This window comes from Bos taurus, chromosome 24, assembly GCF_002263795.3.
Source record: "Bos taurus isolate L1 Dominette 01449 registration number 42190680 breed Hereford chromosome 24, ARS-UCD2.0, whole genome shotgun sequence".
Classification (NCBI taxonomy): Eukaryota; Metazoa; Chordata; class Mammalia; order Artiodactyla; family Bovidae; genus Bos; species Bos taurus.
Genome location: NC_037351.1, coordinates 55930463 through 55951681, shown reverse-complemented (window position 1 = coordinate 55951681; position 21219 = coordinate 55930463). Strand labels below are relative to the sequence as shown.

The 21219-nt window shown below is 37.3% G+C and overlaps 1 protein-coding gene across 2 annotated transcripts in view; it reads left to right on the top strand.

The window, feature by feature from the left end:
• The window catches only part of TXNL1 (thioredoxin like 1), a 42941-nt gene extending 29232 nt beyond the window's left edge, over nucleotides 1-13709 (top strand). The window contains exons 4-9 of one of the 2 annotated variants that reach the window (XM_005224140.5): nucleotides 1169-1291; nucleotides 2948-3017; nucleotides 4894-5066; nucleotides 7370-7474; nucleotides 12091-12133; nucleotides 13552-13599. In XM_005224140.5, the coding sequence (XP_005224197.1) occupies nucleotides 1169-1291; nucleotides 2948-3017; nucleotides 4894-5066; nucleotides 7370-7474; nucleotides 12091-12129 (510 nt within the window). In that variant the 3' untranslated portion in view covers nucleotides 12130-12133; nucleotides 13552-13599. 2 annotated transcript variants of the gene reach the window in all.
• The last annotated feature ends 7510 nt before the right edge of the window (nucleotides 13710-21219 follow it).

The window sequence follows — 21219 nt, the reverse complement described above, 5'->3', positions numbered from 1 at the left end:
GTTTATACTTTCTTGGATTCTTATTCTGAGTCTAAACTGATTCAACTGTAAAATATTTGAAACAGTTGAAGAAATTTGAACATTGATATTGATGATACTAAAACATTACCAGTGTTACAGTCATGGTAATGATATTGAGGATTCTTTTTTTAAAGACATGTTTTATGAAATGCTATGAACACACTGAAGTGTTCATGAATAACATGAGAAAAACGTCTAAAATTTACATGAAAATAATCGGGAAGAAGGTTGGGACTGGTTGCAGAGTAAAGGTGAAACCAGAGTGGCTGTGAATTGCTGATTGTTGTATCCAGGAAGCGGGCACCTGAGGATCACTGTGTTGGTCTGTTTATGTATGTTTACACTTTTCTGTTACATAATTTAAGTACTTATTTGCTATTCATCCTTTTTTTTTTTAACCATTTATTTTATTTCTTTGGCTTGTGCTGGGGTCTTAGTTGCAGCATGCAGGATCTTCAGTTGCAGCGTGTGGGATCTAGTTCCCCTGAGTAAGGATGGAACGCGAGCCCCCTGCACTGGGAGCTCGGAGTCTTAGCCACTGGACCACCAGCGAAGTCCCTAGTTCATCTTTAATCTAAACTCTTCTTGGATATAGGTTTAAAGAGTGCATTATCACTAGAAGAGGGAGGTAGGCTTTCTTTAGATATTTTGTAGATATTTATTTTAATTTGCATATTTTACACTGCCAAACACTGTTACTAAAAAAGTGTAAGTTAACATTTAATAATCTTTGTGTTAAAGACTTGGTTTTAGATACTTATTAAGTGGGCTAAGCCTCAATTTGGCTTTAATTATTAGTGGTAGATATCAGAAGTTTAGACAAAAGGGTTATTACAAAAGTTTTAGTAACTTTTAAATGAGATAGCAATTTTTTAAGTCAAGAGAGAATTACTCCAATACAAATAAAACGTTTAAAAAAAAGAGAATCACAAGGATGTATTGTACAGCACAGGGGATAAAGTCAATACAGTACAGGTTATTAAAAAGATAAGTGGAAAATAACCATTAAAAATTGTTAACCACAGGTGTTGTACACTGAAAACATAATTTTTTAGAGTTTAAAAGAGAATTACATATTTACATTTCTTACTAAGATTTTTATACCAAATCCAAATGCTTTGCCTAAAGTTTTGGTTTAAATTTTCAGATGGATTTAATGCCTTTTATTAACAAAGCTGGCTGTGAATGTCTGAATGAAAGTGATGAGCATGGATTTGACAACTGTTTGCGAAAAGACATGACCTTCTTGGAATCTGATTGTGATGAACAGGTAACTGAATGCTTAGGGCTTGTAGAGATTATCAGTATTTGTGTCCACACACGTTTCCATCTCATGGTTTCATGTCTCTCCTTTCCAGATGATCACTTTTTTCTTACTTTTTATAACCACCTCTGTCCTCTGACCCTGTCACCTCACCCCCTTTCTTCGTTTGTTTATGCCAGCTGCGCTGCAGAGAATCACAGAAGTCTTGGACTGTCCGGAAGCCTGGGTTGAGCCTTCACTATTCTTAAGTCCTTTTGTTCATTCTTGAGCTGCCTTCATACTTTCTACCCACCTAAATGAGACATTCCTTTTATGTCTAGCCCTCACTCCCAGTGTAAACCTGTTGTGTTTCCCTGTATTTTCCTGCAATGTTGTCACAGAGGAAGTGGGGTAGTGTAGTTCTGCCTTGATCACGCTGTCTCTATCTTAGCTGTTATTTAAAATTTTATTGTCTTAAAAATTTTTTTCTTATTTAATTACTGTACCATTGCCTCTGCTTTGTCCCCATTCCAGTATATCTTTTATATGTTCACAAAAGTTACTTCTCTAAAATATAAATTGTATTTATATTCTGATTTCTTAAAAGAGTCAAATGATTCTTCAGTGGCTTCAGGAAGAGGATGTCATATGCTTACTAACTTTATCTACTTCCAGCTTTCTACTCTCATATCCTCTTCACCTATGGTTCAGGTCCCTAAATGGGTCATGTTTATCTCCTGACACCCAAATACAGGTCAAGTATTAAAAGTACTTACATAACTAAAGAGAGTAGTCTAAGTATTTTCTTAAGCAAATAGACCACAGTGATTTGAAATAAATCTAAATGCCATCTTCCTTTGCTCCAAGCAGAACTATCTTATTTTATTGCTTGAAAATACCGCATGTTGTGCACCTTGTAAATGGTGCCCTAAACGTAATGTGATGATGTGTATCAGAAGGGCTGGCTACAGCTTCCCTGAAATCTTCCTGCTGAGGAAACCTTCTTCCCAGGGTGGAAACGTAGAGGTATCTTCATCAGACAGTTTTGGTGGAAGGAAGATTGAGTGAATGAATCAGAGAGAGGCATCTCAGCAGTTTTGTATTTCAGTTCCCTCGGGTGGCTTTCCAGATTCAGTGAGTCAGATTCATTTAGGATGGAAGTTTAGAGGTTACTGATAGAGCTGTGAGTCCTGTTGTCTTGAGTTTTGAATCAAATAGAGTCCATTTGAGATCTGGTCTTTCCACATAACCTGTGTGCATCATCTCCAGATTGTCAAGTGACATGGGTAGATGCAGCCACAGATAAACTGTTGCAGGAAATATTAAGCTTAATATGTTAAAATACATAGTTTAAGTTTTAATTTGGGGGTTTTGTTTAATTTGTTTTTCGGGGCGGGGTGGATGTTGCCAGTTTTTAGGCCATGAGGCCTTAGGTTCTTAACATATAATTTTAATTAATTCTGTTAAATTTTGTTGTTATTCCTTTATAAAAAGAATAGATTATTGTATTTCTCAAATGTCAAACTAATCAAGTTACTTTCAGCTTACTGATATTCTGTATTACATTGGTTATGTTAGGTGAATTAAATTTTTTCTGTTTAATGATTTTAATTCTCCTTAGCTGTTGTGTTACTTAAGATGTTTAACAGCCCTTTAAAAATAAGACGATTATTTTTTTCACAGCTTCTTATTACTGTGGCATTCAATCAGCCTGTTAAGCTTTATTCAATGAAATTTCAAGGGCCAGATAACGGTGAGTAATGGGCAGCTTTTCTATAAAGTAACTTTCTGCTCTATAGACCTGCTGGCTTATATTTAAAACTTTTATTTGTTTTAAATTGATGCATAGTTGATGTGCAGCAGTATGTAAGTTTCAAGCGTACAACATAGTGATTACAGTTTTTAAGGATTATACTCCAGTTACAGTCATTCTAACATATTGGCTGTATTCCCTGTGTGTATCCTTGTAGCTTATTTATTTTATACATAGTTGTTTGTACCTCTTGAATTCCCTAACACTATCTTGCTTGTCCCCTTCCCCTCTTCCCTCCTAGTAAATAGCTTGTTTTCTTTATTTCTGAGTCTGTATCTTTTTTGTTAGATGCACTAGTTTTATTTTTAGATTCTACATAATAAGCGACACCATGCAGTATTTGTCTTTTTCTCTCTGACTTGTTCCACTGAGCGTAATAAGTCCATCCATGTTGCTGCAAATGGCAAAATTTCATTCCTTCTTGTTGAGTAGTATTTCATTGTGTATGTGTGTATACTCCATCTTCTTTATCCATTCTGTTACTGGTCCCTTAGGTTAAAACTTGTTATTAAATGGAGGTAGAGAGCTCTTGTTTTGGGAAAGAGTGAAATTGTTCTTGGAACAAAGCAGTGACATATAATGTAAGATTATTGGGCCAAAAGTAATTTGAAAAAAAGTCAACTTTTACCGTTTTCCTCTTCATCTGAAAACAAGGGAGTCCTTTCTTCCAACTAAGAGTTCTAGGTTTGAGGTAGCTGTTTCTCGGGGTGGGAACTGGGGGAGACTTATTTCACATTCTTCCTGTTATACATTCTTCCTGTTATAGGTGATAAAACTAAGGCCCTAGATCCTCCTGTGTGTGCGCTAATTATAGTTGCATTTTCTTTATACATATTATGATGCTGCAAACATGATTGTGCAAATTTGGCATTTCTCATTTTGTTCAATACATAGTTGGCCTTACTCACCCCACCCCCTTTTTTCTGTTTCTTCTTCTTTTTTTTTTTTTTTTTGCTGCTGGGAATGGACATGGGAGAGGGCCTGAGGTGGGGAGATGGGGCTAGGATTTGTTGTTGCTTTCTTAGTTGATTGAGAGAACCCTGTTTATCAGATGGCATTCCCTTAAGTCATTTACTATTCTAAGTTTCCATGGGTTAATGATTTTTTCACTAATAAAATTGTTAATTTATTCTGAAAATACAAAGTATTTGTAAAAGCAAATGCCATAGAAATGAGTATGTAAGCAATGTGGCTATGCTAAGATTCCTCAGTCAGTCACAGGATACTGGTCTGAAGCTAGAGAGACTAAGACATTCTACAGAGTGGTTTTAGCACTGAGCACAGCCTAATCCCTAAGACGAAATTTGGCAGTTTGTGTAGTTAATTTCCTCTGGCTAAATATTGTCACTGATAATGCTTTTCTCCTAAATAACAAAAGGTGCCAGCTGATGGCAACTGCAAGACGCAGCTCAGTGTTTCTTTTATGAAACTTCTCATCATCCTGCATGTGCTGTCAGACTCCACTGCCGCCTTGCCAGTACCTCCTCCCTGGGAGCTGTACATCCCTCATTGCCTGTCTCTTACAGTTGAGGGCAGGAACTCTGTGTATATGTTTGCGTGTGCGTGTGTGTGTGTGTGTTTTAATCTGGTATTCCTAGTAGTTAGTGTAGTTTCAGCAGGCCAAGAATATACCACTAAATGTCTGTTGAGAAAGGAGGAGTATGGCTGTGAAAATACTCAGACGTTCCTAAAATTTCTAAAGAGAGGTAGGTGTGTGCATATGTGGGCACGTCTGTATAGAGTGAACATCATGATAAAGAGGACAAAGTATTATATGTTTGATGTTAGCATTTAATTTTATTCTACCTTTCTATAGGTCAGGGTCCTAAATACGTAAAAATTTTTATCAATCTACCGCGATCTATGGATTTTGAAGAGGCAGAAAGAAGTGAGCCAACTCAAGCTCTGGAACTAACAGAGGATGATATTAAAGAAGATGGTATTGTCCCTCTTCGTTACGTTAAGTTTCAGAACGTTAACAGTGTAACCGTAAGTAGTGTTTCATTCAGATGTATGCAACGGGTTGTGGGTGACAATTTATGCCATCTTCAGTGTCCTAGCTGATTCAAGTTATTCTTAAAAATGGTTAACTGTCCGTTTGGCTTGAAATGCATAAAAATGTCTAATGAGCTAATTAAATTTTCTTCTTTTTAATTCACCTGTGTGCCCTAAAAAGGAAGGTGGATTTTTTTAATTTATAGGTTTGTCAAACACATATATATATGGCATGTATATGCCAACTTTTGTTAAAAGTTTATGCTAGGACATTTATTCTTAAACCAGATACTCATTCTTCCTTCGTACCTGGTAATGAGTGAGGATACGTTTCTAAAATCCAATTTACTTTTGAATCGTGTAGTGGCCATGATCTCAGTAAAAACTGACTTTTTAAAAGCATAATTTTGTATTACCTTAATTTACATTACAAAATCAGCAGCTTTTTAGCAGTTACTAATTGCTTTTTTGAATTCTAGTATTAAACCCAGCACATGCTTCTAAACCACCTGTCAACCAGAGCCCATTTCATCAGAGCCGGGGTTTAGGAGGGTTAGAGTAGAATGCCGAGAAAAAGGAGTTGGAACCAGCACAGAGTCACCGGAGCACAGACTTGCCAAAGGAGTGTAATTTCTTTGTGTCAGTAGATTCCGGTTTTGTAAATTAGAAGAATGCTATAGCTATGTTCATTTTGGGAAGCTTTCAGTGGAATTTCACAGAATATACTTAGTGGTAAGATAAAGGATTATATTGAGTTTTGAGTAGAAGTATTTTACCCGGATGAAATTAAAGAAAATGGTTATATCAAACTGGAACACTGGTTATGAAATATTTTCTTGACTTTATTCATTTGTCACATATTTACAAATATTTGTTACATATTTGTAGCATTCAATTAATAACACCTATTGCTTTATGTAGTGATGGGAGGAAGGCATTTGCTTATTGGAAAAAGCCCTTTAAACCCAGATATCCTAATGTAATCTCTTCTGTCGTTGAGATCATTGAACATAGTTACTTTGTGATAGGTTCACAGTCTTTACTGTGTCCTATTAAATCATACTTTAAACTCAGCATTTTAGTCAGTGACTTAAGTCCAGACACACAAAGCACACCTGTCACTTTTTTTGATGATAAAGTTGAAATCGAAGAGACAGTTTTGATCAGAAAGTCTAATCAAAATAAGTATATGAATTTTTAAAAGAGTAAATATAAACTGTTGTGCTTAGATTAAAAAAGCATTGCAAATAAATAGAGAACTACTTTAATAGTCTGCTTGTTGTAGACTTGAAGTTTTTAATTGGTCAGCTCAATTCGAGATGAACCTGTGGTTGCCTAAAAAAACAACAAAACTGATTTTCATCTGAAAATGGAAAAAGAATGTTGCCCAAATCAAGAGAGGCAATATTCTTAAGTAGACAGCATCTTGAGTATTATTTTTAAAAATGGAGCAAATTTAAATAATCCAGTGTATTGAAGAAGAACCTATGAGTAAAGCGTCTGTCTCCTAACATGCTGAGGGAAATTTTAAATAGAAAGTATAAAAGAAGCAAGCTTAATGAAACATGCAAGGCACAGTATGGGCTTCCCAGGTGGCTCAGTGGGTGAAGAATCTGCCTGCAATGCAGAAAGCGCAGGTTTGATCCCTGGGTTGGAAAGATCTCCTGGAGAAGGACATGGCAACCCACTCCTGTATTCTTGCCTGGAGAATCCATGGATAGAGGAGCCTGGTGGACTACAGTCCACGGGGTCTCAGAGAGTCAGACACGATTGAAGCTACTGAACACGTACAGAGATGAGCTTAAAAAAACATGAGAAGCAGAGGGTAGTTTTAGGAACTGATTTCCAGCGTGCTCTTTTTTCTTTTAACATTTTAGGGAATAGAATGAATGATGGCGTATCAGAAAGAATATAACTGCCAAGATTTTCCTCAGTAAAAATGGTGATTTTGGTAAAATTTCAGTAACATTCTGCCCATTGTAATCTTGAGTTTCATACTCTTTCAGTATTCCCTGTAAATAATTTAATTTTGACCCTTCAACATTATCATGCCAAATCATGCAGAGCTTACATATATAAGTATCCTGCCATGATCCCCCTGGACAAGGTAAGAACAGCTGAGCAGACAGTAGAATTAATGATGCTATAGGAATCCTAGTGTAAATGTAATTTGGACTAATCCTTATAAAGAATGGAAGGTATTTTTATTAATAACCTAAGAAAATTGATTAAATGTTTGAGCATGTTTATCAAAAAAGAAGTGTAATCATTAATGGTAAAATTATTTGTGTGTGTAGATATTTGTTCAGTCCAATCAAGGTGAAGAAGAAACAACAAGAATTTCATATTTTACTTTTATTGGGACTCCAGTCCAGGCAACAAATATGAATGACTTCAAACGAGTAAGTTTGTTTAAATGATATCTAGGAGAAATAAAAATAGTAATTTTAAAGAAATAATTTTAAAATTATCAAAATCATATTATATCATGAAATCTTATAAGGATAAACAGAACAGTAGGGTCTTCTAATCACATTTTTAGATTTCTTACTAAGAGAAGTCTCTAATAAAGATAAGTCTCATTGACACAGTGTCTATTAATGAATGGCATCCAGATAAGAAGGTATAAATTATTGTTTTGTTATAGAAGGTAGTTAGGGATAGTGAAAAATTGGAGTACATTAAGTCATTATTAGTGACTTTTTAAGAACTTTTGCTTGCTTATATTAAGATTTTGATTATCATTGTTTCTGATGAAAACATTTAAAATGACAATGATTTTAATCAAGAAGAATGGGCTCCTTTGCTTCACCGATATGCTTTCAAACCATGTCTTTGTGCTGAAGAACACATTTCAGCAAATAACTCTTCAGTGAACAGGCATATGTGTTCAGTGGCTTTTTTGGTTTGGTTTTTGTTTTTGAGGACATACTCCTAAGGTTTGCATAAGAATTTATGTTACCATGGGACCTTTAGAAATGAGAGCATTGTACTTCTAGCTGGTAACGATTCCTGAGGATGACTCTTAAAATATACAACCACAGAGCATAGATGTGCCATCAAGAACTTTATCAGTACAGAACCCAGTTGCTGTACTCAGATTAGGTGTGCAGCAGCACATGAGATGTAGGTATTGCAGTATTTCCGATGGCTGCATCTGGCAGGTGGTCTAGAACTTGGGATGATTACTAAGAGAGGAAGCACATAAGCGTTTCCCCAGGGCTGCCAGTATGTGGAGGAAGAGGCACCTGGTTTACCAATTTAGACCCCTGTTTTGGGAATTGAAGCCATGAAACACCCAGAAAACTCATTCTTTTTGATGAGGTTTGATTTTAATTCAGTTGCAGGAAAATAAAATTTCTTAACAGTGGATGAACTTATGAAACTGGACACTGACAATAGATATTTTAACATCGTTTTCCAACTGCTGTCTTCCTGTCTCACAGCGTAGTTAACTTTTGGGAGCTGTAGGAACAGTTTTGTTCTTAGATCTGTCATGTGGGATGTTTGACATACGCATAATGACAGGTCAGAAGAAGCAGAGATTAAACATCTACGCTTTTATGATACGAAGTGTGCTGCACTGGGAAACTGTGAGCAGCAAAGACGTTCTGGCTGCCTGCTCTGCTGCTTTGCTTGTTTGAGTCAGATGCCGTTGGATTTGGCTTTAACCGTGCCTTGCGTAGTTTGCTTCTAGCGCAGTTCTTTCCTAAGATCTGTTTACTCTAAATCCCATTATTTCCTCTGGTTTCCTGGCTTCTCACCTTAGCTTATGCTACTTGATTTCCATGTTTCCTCCAGGTAACCCCTACACTTACTTATCTTCTTACCAGCCTGCCATCCAGTTACAGCTTTTCTAGTGTGCATTAATAATTGCCCATCTCAGGATGCGTCCACCTCTTTAACATCCCCTCTCCTATCCCTAGCTCTTCCCTGGTGGCTTAGTGGTAAAGAATCCACCTGCCAATGCAAAAGATGCGGTTCAATCCCTAGTTCAGGAAGATCCTCTGGAGAAGGAAATGGCAACCCACTCCAGTATTCTTGCCTGGGAAACCCCATGGACAGAGGAGCCTGGTGGCTACAGTCCATGAGGTCACAAAAGAGTCTGACATGATGTAGCAACTGAACAACAGTTCACATCTCTTCCAGCCTATTCTCTTTTTTGACTACCAAACTACCTTTTTTGACTCTTTAGGATAGTAGAGGTATTTTTCTTTTCTTCTTGAGAGTATTTCTGTTTGTTCTATAATACTATATGTTTAACTAGGTACTTTTTTTACCTTATTAAAAATGACTGTAGAACAGTAGTACTCAAAACTTCATGGTCCCAGGACACCTTTACACTGTTAAAGATTGTTGTGGGCCAGTATTTATCTAATACTTACCATCTTAGAAGTTAAAACTGGGAAATTTAAACAACATTTATTAAAATTATCGTGTTAGCACAAGTGATTTTTTAAAATTAAAATACTTATTTTCCAAAACAAAAACCAATTTTGTGAGAAGAACATTGTTTTACATTTTGACAAATTACTGAATACAGTCTAGTAGAATTCTCTCATTCTCATATTTGCTTCTGCATTCAGTCAGTTTTGCTATCATAAGTCATGTAGCCTCTGGAAAACTTCATTGTATATTGTGAGACAATGAGAGTTAAAGAGGCAAATAAATTTATTGAGCATGATTATAAAAGCACTTTTAACCTTGAAGACTCCTGAATGGGTTTCAAGGTCACCCAGCTTGGATCACACTGAGAACTGCTGCAAAAATTATGTAACAGTGTAATGGACTTCCTTCTTGGTGTTCTGGACTTCTTAATCTTTTGCTTTTATAATGTCTGAAAAATTTTGTTTGAATGGTTTTCTTATGTATATTAATGTTACATTTTCTTCCAGTAGTTTCTGAATGAGATTGCACTGCTTGTGTCCTTCATTGTCCTGTAGTGTTATTTCTCAAAAGTAAGCTAATATTTTAGTAGTTTTCATATTGTGCTAAGCCAGCAACTTTAGCGTAGGAAAGCTACAGTTAAAAAGCAGCTTATGTTTAACTGAAATTGGCCTTATTGAGACTCACTTATTAAAAGCCATCAGTGAGTTTGGATTCTAGTGAAGGAAGTAATAGGTCTGTGCTCTGATCCTTGTAGTCCCTGTGGTACTGTGTTATGTGTAGTCATAATCTCTGATAGTAACAAGTTTATATTGTTAAAGGGTAATGCCCTAATGGTTGGAATGTTAATCAATATAAATCAAAGCTTAGTTCAGGGCAGCAGTGGGCACTCTAGGTAGAATGGAAAACAGGAACCCTGGGCATGGAACTGAGATGGTGCAAGTCCTTCATTCAAGGACAAGTCAAGTGTGGTACTTTCTCTTTACTTATTTAGTCAGTTTGACTTTTAAAGGCATTCCACACAGTAATTAGAATTTAAAATTTCAATATAGATTTGGCAAGTGTGTTATCAGCACAGACAGGAGAGTTACCTCTCTGTGTAGTGAAGAGAATTGTATAAAATGATTTTAATGAATGATAAAATAGAATTATGTAGCATTTTCAGTTTCTGTTTTTATGTTGCATGAGTTGTTCCTAGTTAATTTTAGTTCTCAGAATGTCATTGATATTCTCCTTAGGTTATTAAGATGACAGAAGCTAAGGTAATGCTGTTGAGTCTTGGTTGTGGAGAGAAGTCTTAGACCACCTCGCATACTCTTAACAGTGTTAGAAGGTCATACTTGGCAGATTTGGGAGGCTAGAACATACCTTCTGTTTTTCTGTTTTTGGCTCATAGGAGGCATTGTGCCCAGATTATAATATATACTTAGGCTATCTGTTGTTGTAGTAAATGTATTCTGTATATTGCAGCATGAAGAAAGCTTGCCATTTAAATTGGAAGTAGATGTTTTCTTTGCAAAAATATGCTCTTCACATGGTTTGCTTTATTTTAATACAAAAGTAATAGAAGTATTCAGAACTGAGCAAAAGTGAAGGGGCTTCTGCTTCTTAGGGAATGAGGTGCATGTGAACAGCAAAGCAGATTTTCTGTCGTGGTAATAGAAATAGACTTTTCTTAACTGGCCATTCACCGTATCAGCTATTTTTGTAACATTTTTGTCTTTATTTTTCAGCTTTTTTAATCCAACTCAAATGAACTAAAATCAGAAGATTTTTAAAAATGAAGTAATATAAAGATTGACCTTATCTCACTCTACTCCCCTCCTTGCTTCTCTGCTCATCTAGCACCTGTCTGCTCTCACCCTTCTCACGTTCTCGCCATTGCTGGGGCAAGATTTCTACAGCTTCTGTCATCTGGATCAACCCCCTTGTTACCTAGATTGCCTCAACCATCTCTGTCTTCAGATCTCTTCTAGTCGATGTTTCTCAGTTGGCTTTATTTTGTTTGAGTTTTTGTTCTGGTCTTGCAACTGGGTGCTTTAGTTTCATTACCATACCAGGTTACTCACCCAACTTTTTGTTTGTTTTTACTTTCTCCTGTCTCATTTAATTTTGTACTACATTTTGAGAAATAATATTGCAGTGAAACTTACATTGTCATAAATATTTTTAAATAGTTGGATAATGTTTTAATCCGATCTAAAGTGTGTATTTTTTAGAAACGGTAGAATCATTTTGGAAATCAAATATGAGCAGTTTCACCAAGTTCTTTTACATCAGAGCTAGTGTAATATATTGATTAGGCTGAAATTGGGAGGTACGGGTTTTCTCATTGGAACTGTAGCCCTAGAATCTTTTTGCTGATTAATTATGGGCCTGTCCTCTGCTTTGCCAACACAAGTGAGTTCAAGGCCAGTTGAAAGACTTACGGACTAAAAGTTAGGCTGAGTTAAAATATTAACATAGACAATCAATGGACTCTATTGAATAAATATTTTTGACACCTAATTTTGATGTACCAAAACTTTTGTTTGTCAGAGGTGTAATATAAAGACTTTAAAGTGAATAAAAGAGCTTTACTGTTGGGGTGAGAAACTCCTTATTGGAATGCTGAATTTCTTCTTTTTTCCAGAGAATACACATTGGCAAGTTGAGAGTTATCAGCCTGTGAAACAGTATGCAGATTCATGTCTTCTACTGTATCACATCTGCTAAAATGTTAATTTTTAATATTAATTGTTTTTGTCTTCTTTTGCTTAATCTAATAGCTCTGTGTTTGTGTGTTCCCAAGTGATATAATGATCAACAATGCTTTCAGTGTTTATCTGCTTAAATTCATTTGTGGTACAAATAGCGCCACCTCCCCTTCTTTCTTAGGAAGACTCCCTCCTCCCCCGGCTCTTAAAACCTGAACTTCTTACTCTCGTCTACATACTCTTTTATGAGACTGTCTTCTGTGTCGTTTTTGGCTTTTTGGACTTTGTAGCACGTGGTTTCCTTGGATTAAAGAGGAGTTATTTTAAAGCAATAAAAGTGTTTTTCCTCAAGATGGGGAAAACAGCATTTCTTGTAAAATGTGATTAGGAATTCAGTAGGATGGGTTTTTATCATCTTTTCCCATGAATCTGGGATTCCCAGAAGCCCAAGTTCTGTTTTAGACGAGATTTGTACTGAAGATCTTTGTGAGTTTTGCTTGATTCAGACACTGCCTTTTGGATCAGAGTCCATTTAAAATATGAAAATTGTACTTACAAATGTACATAGAAATTTTGTTATATGTAAATATATGTTCAGTGGCTTGCAAGTAGATTTCCTTAGAGGCATTTCTGCCATGAGAATACATTATTATGAACTTTAGGTTTAAAGTAAATTGTTTGATTAGAATGTAGTTTTAGAACCTTCCCATAGAGGCTTTGTTTTCTAGAACCATTGTTAGAAATCAGATTTATGCATTAGAGTTTCATGCTACCACGTTTATAGCAACCTAGGACATTTTTTAAACCTTCCCATAGAAAATTTTTCTAATCATTGACTGAACCTAGATTTATTCTTTATATTTTAGTAGTATATTTTAGTAACCAGGATTTTTTTTAAATAGAAACTAGGCAAAATTAGTCATTTTTAATCTGTTTTCGTTGCATGTCTACATATTGATAGAAAAGTCTAGAAACCTGTCATCTTGGGCATGAAGACATAAGTTTAGCATACTCTTCTAATTCTACATTATTTTGTGATCAACATTTGATATCTAATTGCCTAAAAATAGTATGCCAATATGTTTCACTCATGTAGCATCATCTTTTTATTAACTTCTCTAAACTGTCAACCTTGTTTTGAAAAGTTGCATTACTTTTTCTTAAAACAGTGTGAAATACCAAAAATAGCCTGCATGTATTTTAGTTTTAATTTCTAGAGGCTGGGAGGGGAGGGAGTGTCACGGTTTGCTTCAACAGTGAAGATACACTGCATGCCAAAGAAATGCAAATACAAAAATTAATATAGGTTTTAAAAATGATAACAGTAGTATTTTGAAAATAACTCGTATGTCTAAATCAATAAGAGGTATATATAAAGTTATTTTTGTTCTTCCTAGGTAGTTGGAAAAAAAGGAGAAAGCCACTAAAGGTACAGAAGACACTGGAAGACCATGTTGCAATCAGAGCTACAGCTCCTGGATAATTGCTTGATTCTCGCCAGAGACTTTCAATATTTCATTCATTTCCATTACCAATAAATCATTGCTTTTGTTCAGATGGTATCACTAGTGTTTCTCTTGTAACCTTAATACATGCAGTTGTAAATAAAAATAACTACTTTTGCCAAGCTTAATTTTTGTTGTTCTAAATAAGTATTTTCTCTTTCCATTTATGTGAAAATTGGACACCTTCTGATTTTAGCAGACTTCAGTGTCTGATAGTGTGTTGATCAAAAGCCTGTTTCCCTCCTTAGAGGAGCAGAAGTGCTTTAGGAACTGAGGCGTGTGTGTGCGTTCATGTGCGCACAGCACGTGATTCTGACAGGTGGACTTGGAAAGGCTAACTGTGTTAGACTCATAGTTTGTTCAACAGCAGTTGGGCATCTGGGCTATAGAAAACACCCACATTATAAACTACCAGAAATAGATTAGTTTAACGAGACTTAACTGTTCCCACCTAAGACTGTCAGAGGGAGCACAGATTTGATACCCTTTTGGATAGACTTAAAACTTGAGTCATCTTTATCAACGTATGTTGAAAGGTATGTTGAAAATATATGTTGAAATCCAACAGTAGGAAAAAATAAAAGTACTGTGCATTCATGAAGCAGCAGGAATTGATATCTTTTAATGAAGTATTTATTATTTTAACTACCAAATGATGCAGTGTAAATATACAGAGAACTTGGTTTAAGGTTGAAAATGAATTGGCCACGTGTATGTTTAAAAGGTCTTTTACAAAAGGCTGGCAAGACCATCTGTTCCGTATGACTTAAGAATCTTAAACTGTAATCTAGAAAGGATTAATTTTTTAATTTTTCTATTTTTAAAACTAAAATTTGATTTTTAAATTTCTCTGAGTATTTTAAAAATTCAGTGTTTGAAAAGAATATATAAGACTTAATTTTGATTCAGTTAATAGTAAATTTGAGGGCCTATTTGTCTAGGACTATGATCAAGATACTGATTTGCCTTTGAGACACCAATGTATTTATACGTGTTTCTGAAAAATAAAAATTATGTCCAAGTTTTTGTGGTAATCACTTTGTGAAACCCTAGTGTCGCTAAGTAATGTTTAGTTTCTTTGTATGGAAGCACATGAGCTGGTCTGTGGTGATGTCTACGTAGTATCTGTATTTCCTGATTATGTTGCCTTGGATCAAATGGAAACAGAAAGGCAAGAAGTAAAATAAATAAAAGTTTATAAAACACTGCTTAGTAGAGACCATCTCAGATTAATCATGTCTGGAGTTAAGGGCGAGATTAATATCAGAAGTTTTGTTTTACAGTTTGTACATTTAACAAAACCTCTTCGGGTAATTGTTGAAACTGCCTCACCTTAAGTATTGCTGACCTCATTTTATTTATACTTACCAATTTGAAAGTCCAGTGAAAATAATTTCATATTTGTACAGGATTGGACATCAGATTTATATTGTTCATGTGAATTTCCTATAACTCAGTTGATTGCATAATACAAACATTTCATAATTATTCAAATTGTAAACAGTGAGAAGTGAATGTTTATAGGTAACTGTAGCATGTTTCACTACAGGAAGTTTTACAAATGCGTAGTTGACATAATTTAAATTACCAATCTGAAATGCTGATGTTTCTCTTATAACTGTGTGTGTATACCACACACACATACATACATACATTTGTATATGTAACACTGAATTTTTCAAATGAATAGGAAGAGCATTTAAAAAATGTAACCCTAGTTATTGTAACTGAAACCATCCATAGATAGTATTTTCTAGAAAACAGTAAGTTTATTGTTTGTCAGATGTAGCAAAAAACAACCACAAACAACTCACAAAACTGTTCTCTTGATTTTACTTACATTTTACATCAGGATGCATGCATTATCTGGTGTGAAACAATAATGAAATAGCCTATCTATAACAGAAACAAAAATATTTCAGTATAGAGTCTTTGTCACCCTGAGGCTGAGGGCAGGAGTAACAGACAGGCTATCTTACTCTTAGGCCTGTGGCAGACATTTATGGTCCATTTTGACCAAATTTCCCTTAGGCTTGCATTGTGTTCTAGAAACTACTTAATCTGTGAGTTGAAAACAGTCTGCTATCTTTGTCTCAAGGCTGGAGGCCATATACTACATACTAAAGGAAAACAGGAATACTGTGTTCACTTAGCTCTAACACCTCATTTTTAGAAGTGAAAGTGTTATTCTATAAAGTTTGCCAAACACATTGTATTTTGTAATATTCATATAGTATGTTAGGTAAGTGATTTTAACATACAAATGTTTTATTCCTTCACTAAAGCCTATTGCCTATGGCAGAATATTGATCTCATCTTAAGCATCTTTTAACTTCAGGTTTTTAGATTTTTTTAAATGTATTTAAAAAATTTTTATTGGCATATAGTTGATCTATAATGTGTTAGTTTTACGTGGATAGCAAAGGGTATCAGTTATGCATATATCTACCTTCTTATTTTTTAGATTTCTTTTTAATGTGGACCATTTTTTCAGTCTTGACTGAATTTTTTCAGTATTGCTTCCGTTTTATGTTGGTTTTTTGCCCGAGAGGCATGTGGGATCCTAGCTCCCTGCCAGAGATCAGGGATTGAACCCACACCCGCTGCACTGGAGGGCCAAGTCTTCAATACTAGACTGCCCGAGAAGGCCCCGCTTTTTAAAGATCCTTTTCACCTGCAGGCCCCTACAGAGTGCCGAGCTCCCTGTGCTGTACCGCAGGTCGTCGGTTTTCTATACGCAGTGGTGTGTGTATGTCAGGCTTGGTCTCCCAATTCGCCCCTTTACCCCCTGGTAAACGTTAACTTTGTTTTCTGCACTGTTTTATTTTTAGATCAGTGCTTTTAAAAAAGATGCCCTACCTCGATAAGATTAAATGGGCAGAGTGATTTTACAGGTTAATAAGATACTTTTAAACTCTGGTCCATGCCACATTAAGAAGTGGAGAAGGTGGAACTAGGCCCATAGGATCGCTGTAGAATTCCTGTATTCTAAAATTGTACACAGCTTGGAGTAATATTAAAATCCTGATTACTACCCTAAACCTGCCAGAGTATTTCTCTGAGGAAGTTTATTTATGAATTTTATAAGTTGAACAGGCCAGATTTATTTGTGAAACATGACTTACTCCTTACACTGGGATGTGCATTTGAGATGCACGTTGTGCTACTCGAGCAGGGTCCTGAAGTTTGACTCTGCTCCTCCTCCTTGTAAGCTGTGTCATGTTGAACAAGTAGTCCAAGAGCTTTAGTTTCCTCTTGAGGAAAAGTGGGTCAAGACATAACTTTTTAGGCTTGTTCTGAAGATGAAATGTGTGTTACTTCGATTGAACAAGGATAAGGCGTCCTCCCTGCCCTGTCCCTCCATCCCGCTGCCGCAGCTTTGGGGCGTTGGTTTTTGCTAAGCAGGGTGCAGCAGCCTCCATTCTGTCTCCTTGCCTCTGACCTGGCCTCCACCCCGTGTCCTCCACATGGCTGCTAGTTTGCTTGTGGATTTCTTCGCGTGGGCCCTCCCTCCCCAGCCTTCCCTGTGCCCTGACCCCCACCCATTTCCCCTCGCGTGGTGCACCTTACTAGCAGTTACCAGCATGTGCTCTGATAACTAATGCCTTCCTCTGACCTAACGTTCACCTGTCCAGTTCCTGCTTATCTACAAGGCTCAGTACAAGAAAAACAGAAAGAAGTTCGCACTAGTGACTGTATGCCTCCTTTGCTGCCGTAGCACCCTGTGGTCACTTCTTCCTGGTCCAGAGCAGGAAGTAGGCTCTTATTTACCAGGCTTATGAGGAGTAGTGCAAGGACTTGTTCCTAGTGCCAAACTAAGTTACTTTGATCTCTGTTGTCAATAAACATACTGAACAAATTCTCAGGTTCCAAGGGGGAGATGCTTGAGGTACATCTGAGAGAATGTAGGAATTTGCACTTTAACAAGGTAAGGAAGAGAATTTAGCAGAAGTAAGGAACTGTGGTGCTGGACAAAGTCCCCTGGACAGCAAGAAGATCAAACCAGTGAAGGGAAATCAACCCTGAATACTCGTTGGAAGGACTGATGGTGAAGCTGAAGCTCCAGTATTTTGGTCACCTGATGCGAAGAGCTGACTCGTTGGAAAACTCCCTGATGCTGGGAAAGATTGAGGGCAGAAGGAGAAGAGGGCATCACCAATACAATGGACATGAACTTGGGCAAATTTGGGGAGATGGTGAGGGACAGGGAGGCCTGCTATGCTGCAGTCCACAGGGTCGCAAAGAATCAGACATGACTGGGCGACTGAAAAAACGGAATAAGCGCATGCTGTGTACATAAAAGGACTGAGAATTAAATAAGATTTCTTAGATGAGGGAGGAGATGAAGCTAGAAGAGCAAGAGGAAACCATTGGCTTGTGAAAGGGATCAGGCTGTCTTCAGTTTATGGGAGGAGGGAAGAAGCAGAGAGGGGAGTCCACAGTGACTTGGATACATGTGGTAGGCATACTGGTTCTTAGGAAAAGCAGCAAGTTGGGAAGGGAAGAGAAATACAGCTTGGGGTACAACATTGCCTTGAGCAATGATGTATCAGATGCTTTTTTTGTTTTTTTTGTGTGTTTTTTTGAATTAATGTGGAAATGTCTTATTAGGTACATAGCGTGTGTAATCAAACCCAGGCCCGGCTGCTTGCCACTCAAAAGCCAATAAAGAGGCCAGGAGGGTGAAATGGAATGGAAATTTGTTTTGGACGCCAGCAACCAGGGTTGGTGGGGGGAATGCCTGTCCGAAGGCCAGCTCCCCTGCCACTGACAATCCGTGGGCATGAGATTTTATAGGCTGAAGGTGGGGGCTACAGGCAGAAACAGTACAGTCAGCTCTGACAGTCATCCTGAAGTTGGTCATTGGTGATCTGACTGGCATCATCTTGATTAAGTACAGTTAGTCTTCAGTTCCAGCGTCACTTTATCTCCATTTCTTGAGGCCAGCTCTCAAATTGTGGCAGCTTATATAGATAAGAAAGCCTTCCTCAGTGATCAATGCAAAAAAATAGAGGAAAACAACAGAGTGGGAAAGACTAGAGATCTCGTCAAGAAAATTAGAGATACCAAGGGAACATTTCATGCAAAGATGGGCTCAATAAAGGACAGAAATGGTATGGACCTAACAGAAGCAGGAGATACTAAAAAGAGATGGCAAGAATACACAGAAGAACTGTACAAAAAAGATATTCATGACCCAGATAATCACAATGGTGTGATCACTGACCTAGAGCCAGACATGCTGGAATGTGAAGTCAAGTGGACCTTAGAAAGCATCACTACGAACAAAGCTAGTGGAGGTGATGGAATTCCAGTTGAGCTATTCCAAATCCTGAAAGATGATGCTGTGAGAGTGCTGCACTCAATATGCCAGCAAATTTGGAAAACTCAGCAGTGGCCACAGGACTGGAAAAGGTCAGTTTTCATTCCAATCCCAAAGAAAGGCAATGCCAAAGAATGCTCAAACTACTGCACAATTGCACTCATCTCACATGCTAGTAAAGTAATGCTCAAAATTCTCCAAGCCAGGCTTCAGCAATACGTGAACCGTGAACTTCCTCATGTTCAAGCTGGATTTAGAAAAGGCAGAGGAACCAGAGATCAAATTGCCAACATCCAATGGATCATGGAAAAAGCAAGAAGTTTCCAGAAAAACATCTATTTCTGCTTTATTGACTATGCCAAAGCCTTTGACTGTGTGGATCACAATAAACTGTGGAAAATTCTGAAAGAGATGGAAATATCAGACCACCTGACCTGCCTCTTGAGAAACCTATATGCAGGTCAGGAAGCAACAGTTAGAACTGGACATGGAACAACAGACTGGTTCCAAATAGGAAAAGGAGTTCATCAAGGCTGTATATTGTCACCCTGCTTATTTAACTTATATGCAGAGTACATCATAAGAAACGCTGGGCTGGAAGACGCACAAGCTGGAATCAAGATTGCTGGGAGAAATATCAATAACCTCAGATATGCAGATGACACCACCCTTATGGCAGAAAGTGAAGAGGAACTCAAAAGCCTCTTGATGAAAGTGAAAGTGGAGAGTGAAAAAGTTGGCTTAAAGCTCAACATTCAGAAAACGAAGATCATGGCATCCGGTCCCATCACTTCATGGGAAATAGATGGGGAAACAGTGAAAACAGTGCCAGACTTTATTTTTCTGGGCTCCAAAATCACTGCAGATGGTGACTGCAGCCATGAAATTAAAAGATGCTTACTCCTTGGAAGGAAAGTTATGACCAACCTAGATAGCATATTCAAAAGCAGAGACAGTACTTTGCCAACAAAGGTCCGTCTAGTCAAGGCTATGGTTTTTCCTGTGATCATGTTATGGATGTGAGAGTTGGACTGTGAAGAAAGCTGAGTGCCGAAGAATTGATGCTTTTGAACTGTGGTGTTGGAGAAGACTCTTGAGAGTCCCTTGGACTGCAAGGAGATCCAACCAGTCCATTCTGAAGGAGATCAGCCCTGGGATTTCCTTGGAAGGAATGATGCTAAAGCTGAAACTCCAGTACTTTGGCCATCTCATGCGAAGAGTTGACTCACTGGAAAAGACTCTGATGCTGGGAGGGATTGGGGGCAGGAGGAGAAGGGGATGAGAGGATAAGATGGCTGGGTGGCATCACTGACTCGATGGACGTGAGTCTGAGTGAACTCTGGGAGTTGGTGATGGACAGGGAGGCCTGGCGTGCTGCAATTCATAGGGTCGCAAAGAGTCGGACATGACTGAGCGACTGAACTGAACTGAACTGAACTGATAGCATGGCTACAGTCTGGTCATCATGGCATTAATTTCTCCATTTGGTGGGAATTTTGGTATCTATAAGACAGCTCCCAGGATACGGTTCAGAATAGTGTATATAGCCCTTGAGAAGGAACTAAACGTCTTTGACCATGCTTACGGACTAAACTATTATTATTTGATTTCCTTTGGCTGTTTTCCTTTTTCTCTGCATTTTCTCACTTCTCTGATTAAACTAGCTCTTTGGTTAAAGTTTTTCCACAGACAAAAGATCGACTGAGGACGTGGGGCAAGGACCATAGGATCCCATTCCTTTTCAGCAGGAATGTGGTCTTAGCTCTTAGGGCTAGAGTTAGGGAACTGGGAATCATTTAGACACTGAAGTTGAAATAGGTGTATGATCGGCAGTGTCTAGAGAGAATAGAAAAGGGGAGAAGGAAACTACGCAGCAAATACTAGGAAATACTAAAAAATATTATAGAATTAGGGAAAGAGGAGTCTGAAAGCAGACTTAAGCAGGATGGAAAAACAGGAGGAGTTAAAATGGTTTTAAATTCAAGAGGGGGTAGTCATTATCAAAAGTAGAAATAGTGAAATTGGTGAGGATATCCAATTGTCAATCCAGTAAGTTGTGGTAACAACCTTTGTAGTGCTTAATTATTAGAACCATTAATTATATTAATAATCTTTTGGTTGAAGGTAGCATTAGCAGACAGCTGGATTCTGAAACGCTTCCGGCAAAGGAATCCTGAGCTTTCATGGTCTACCACTGAACACAGTTTTACATGACAATTAGTAAGGCGTGGGGATGG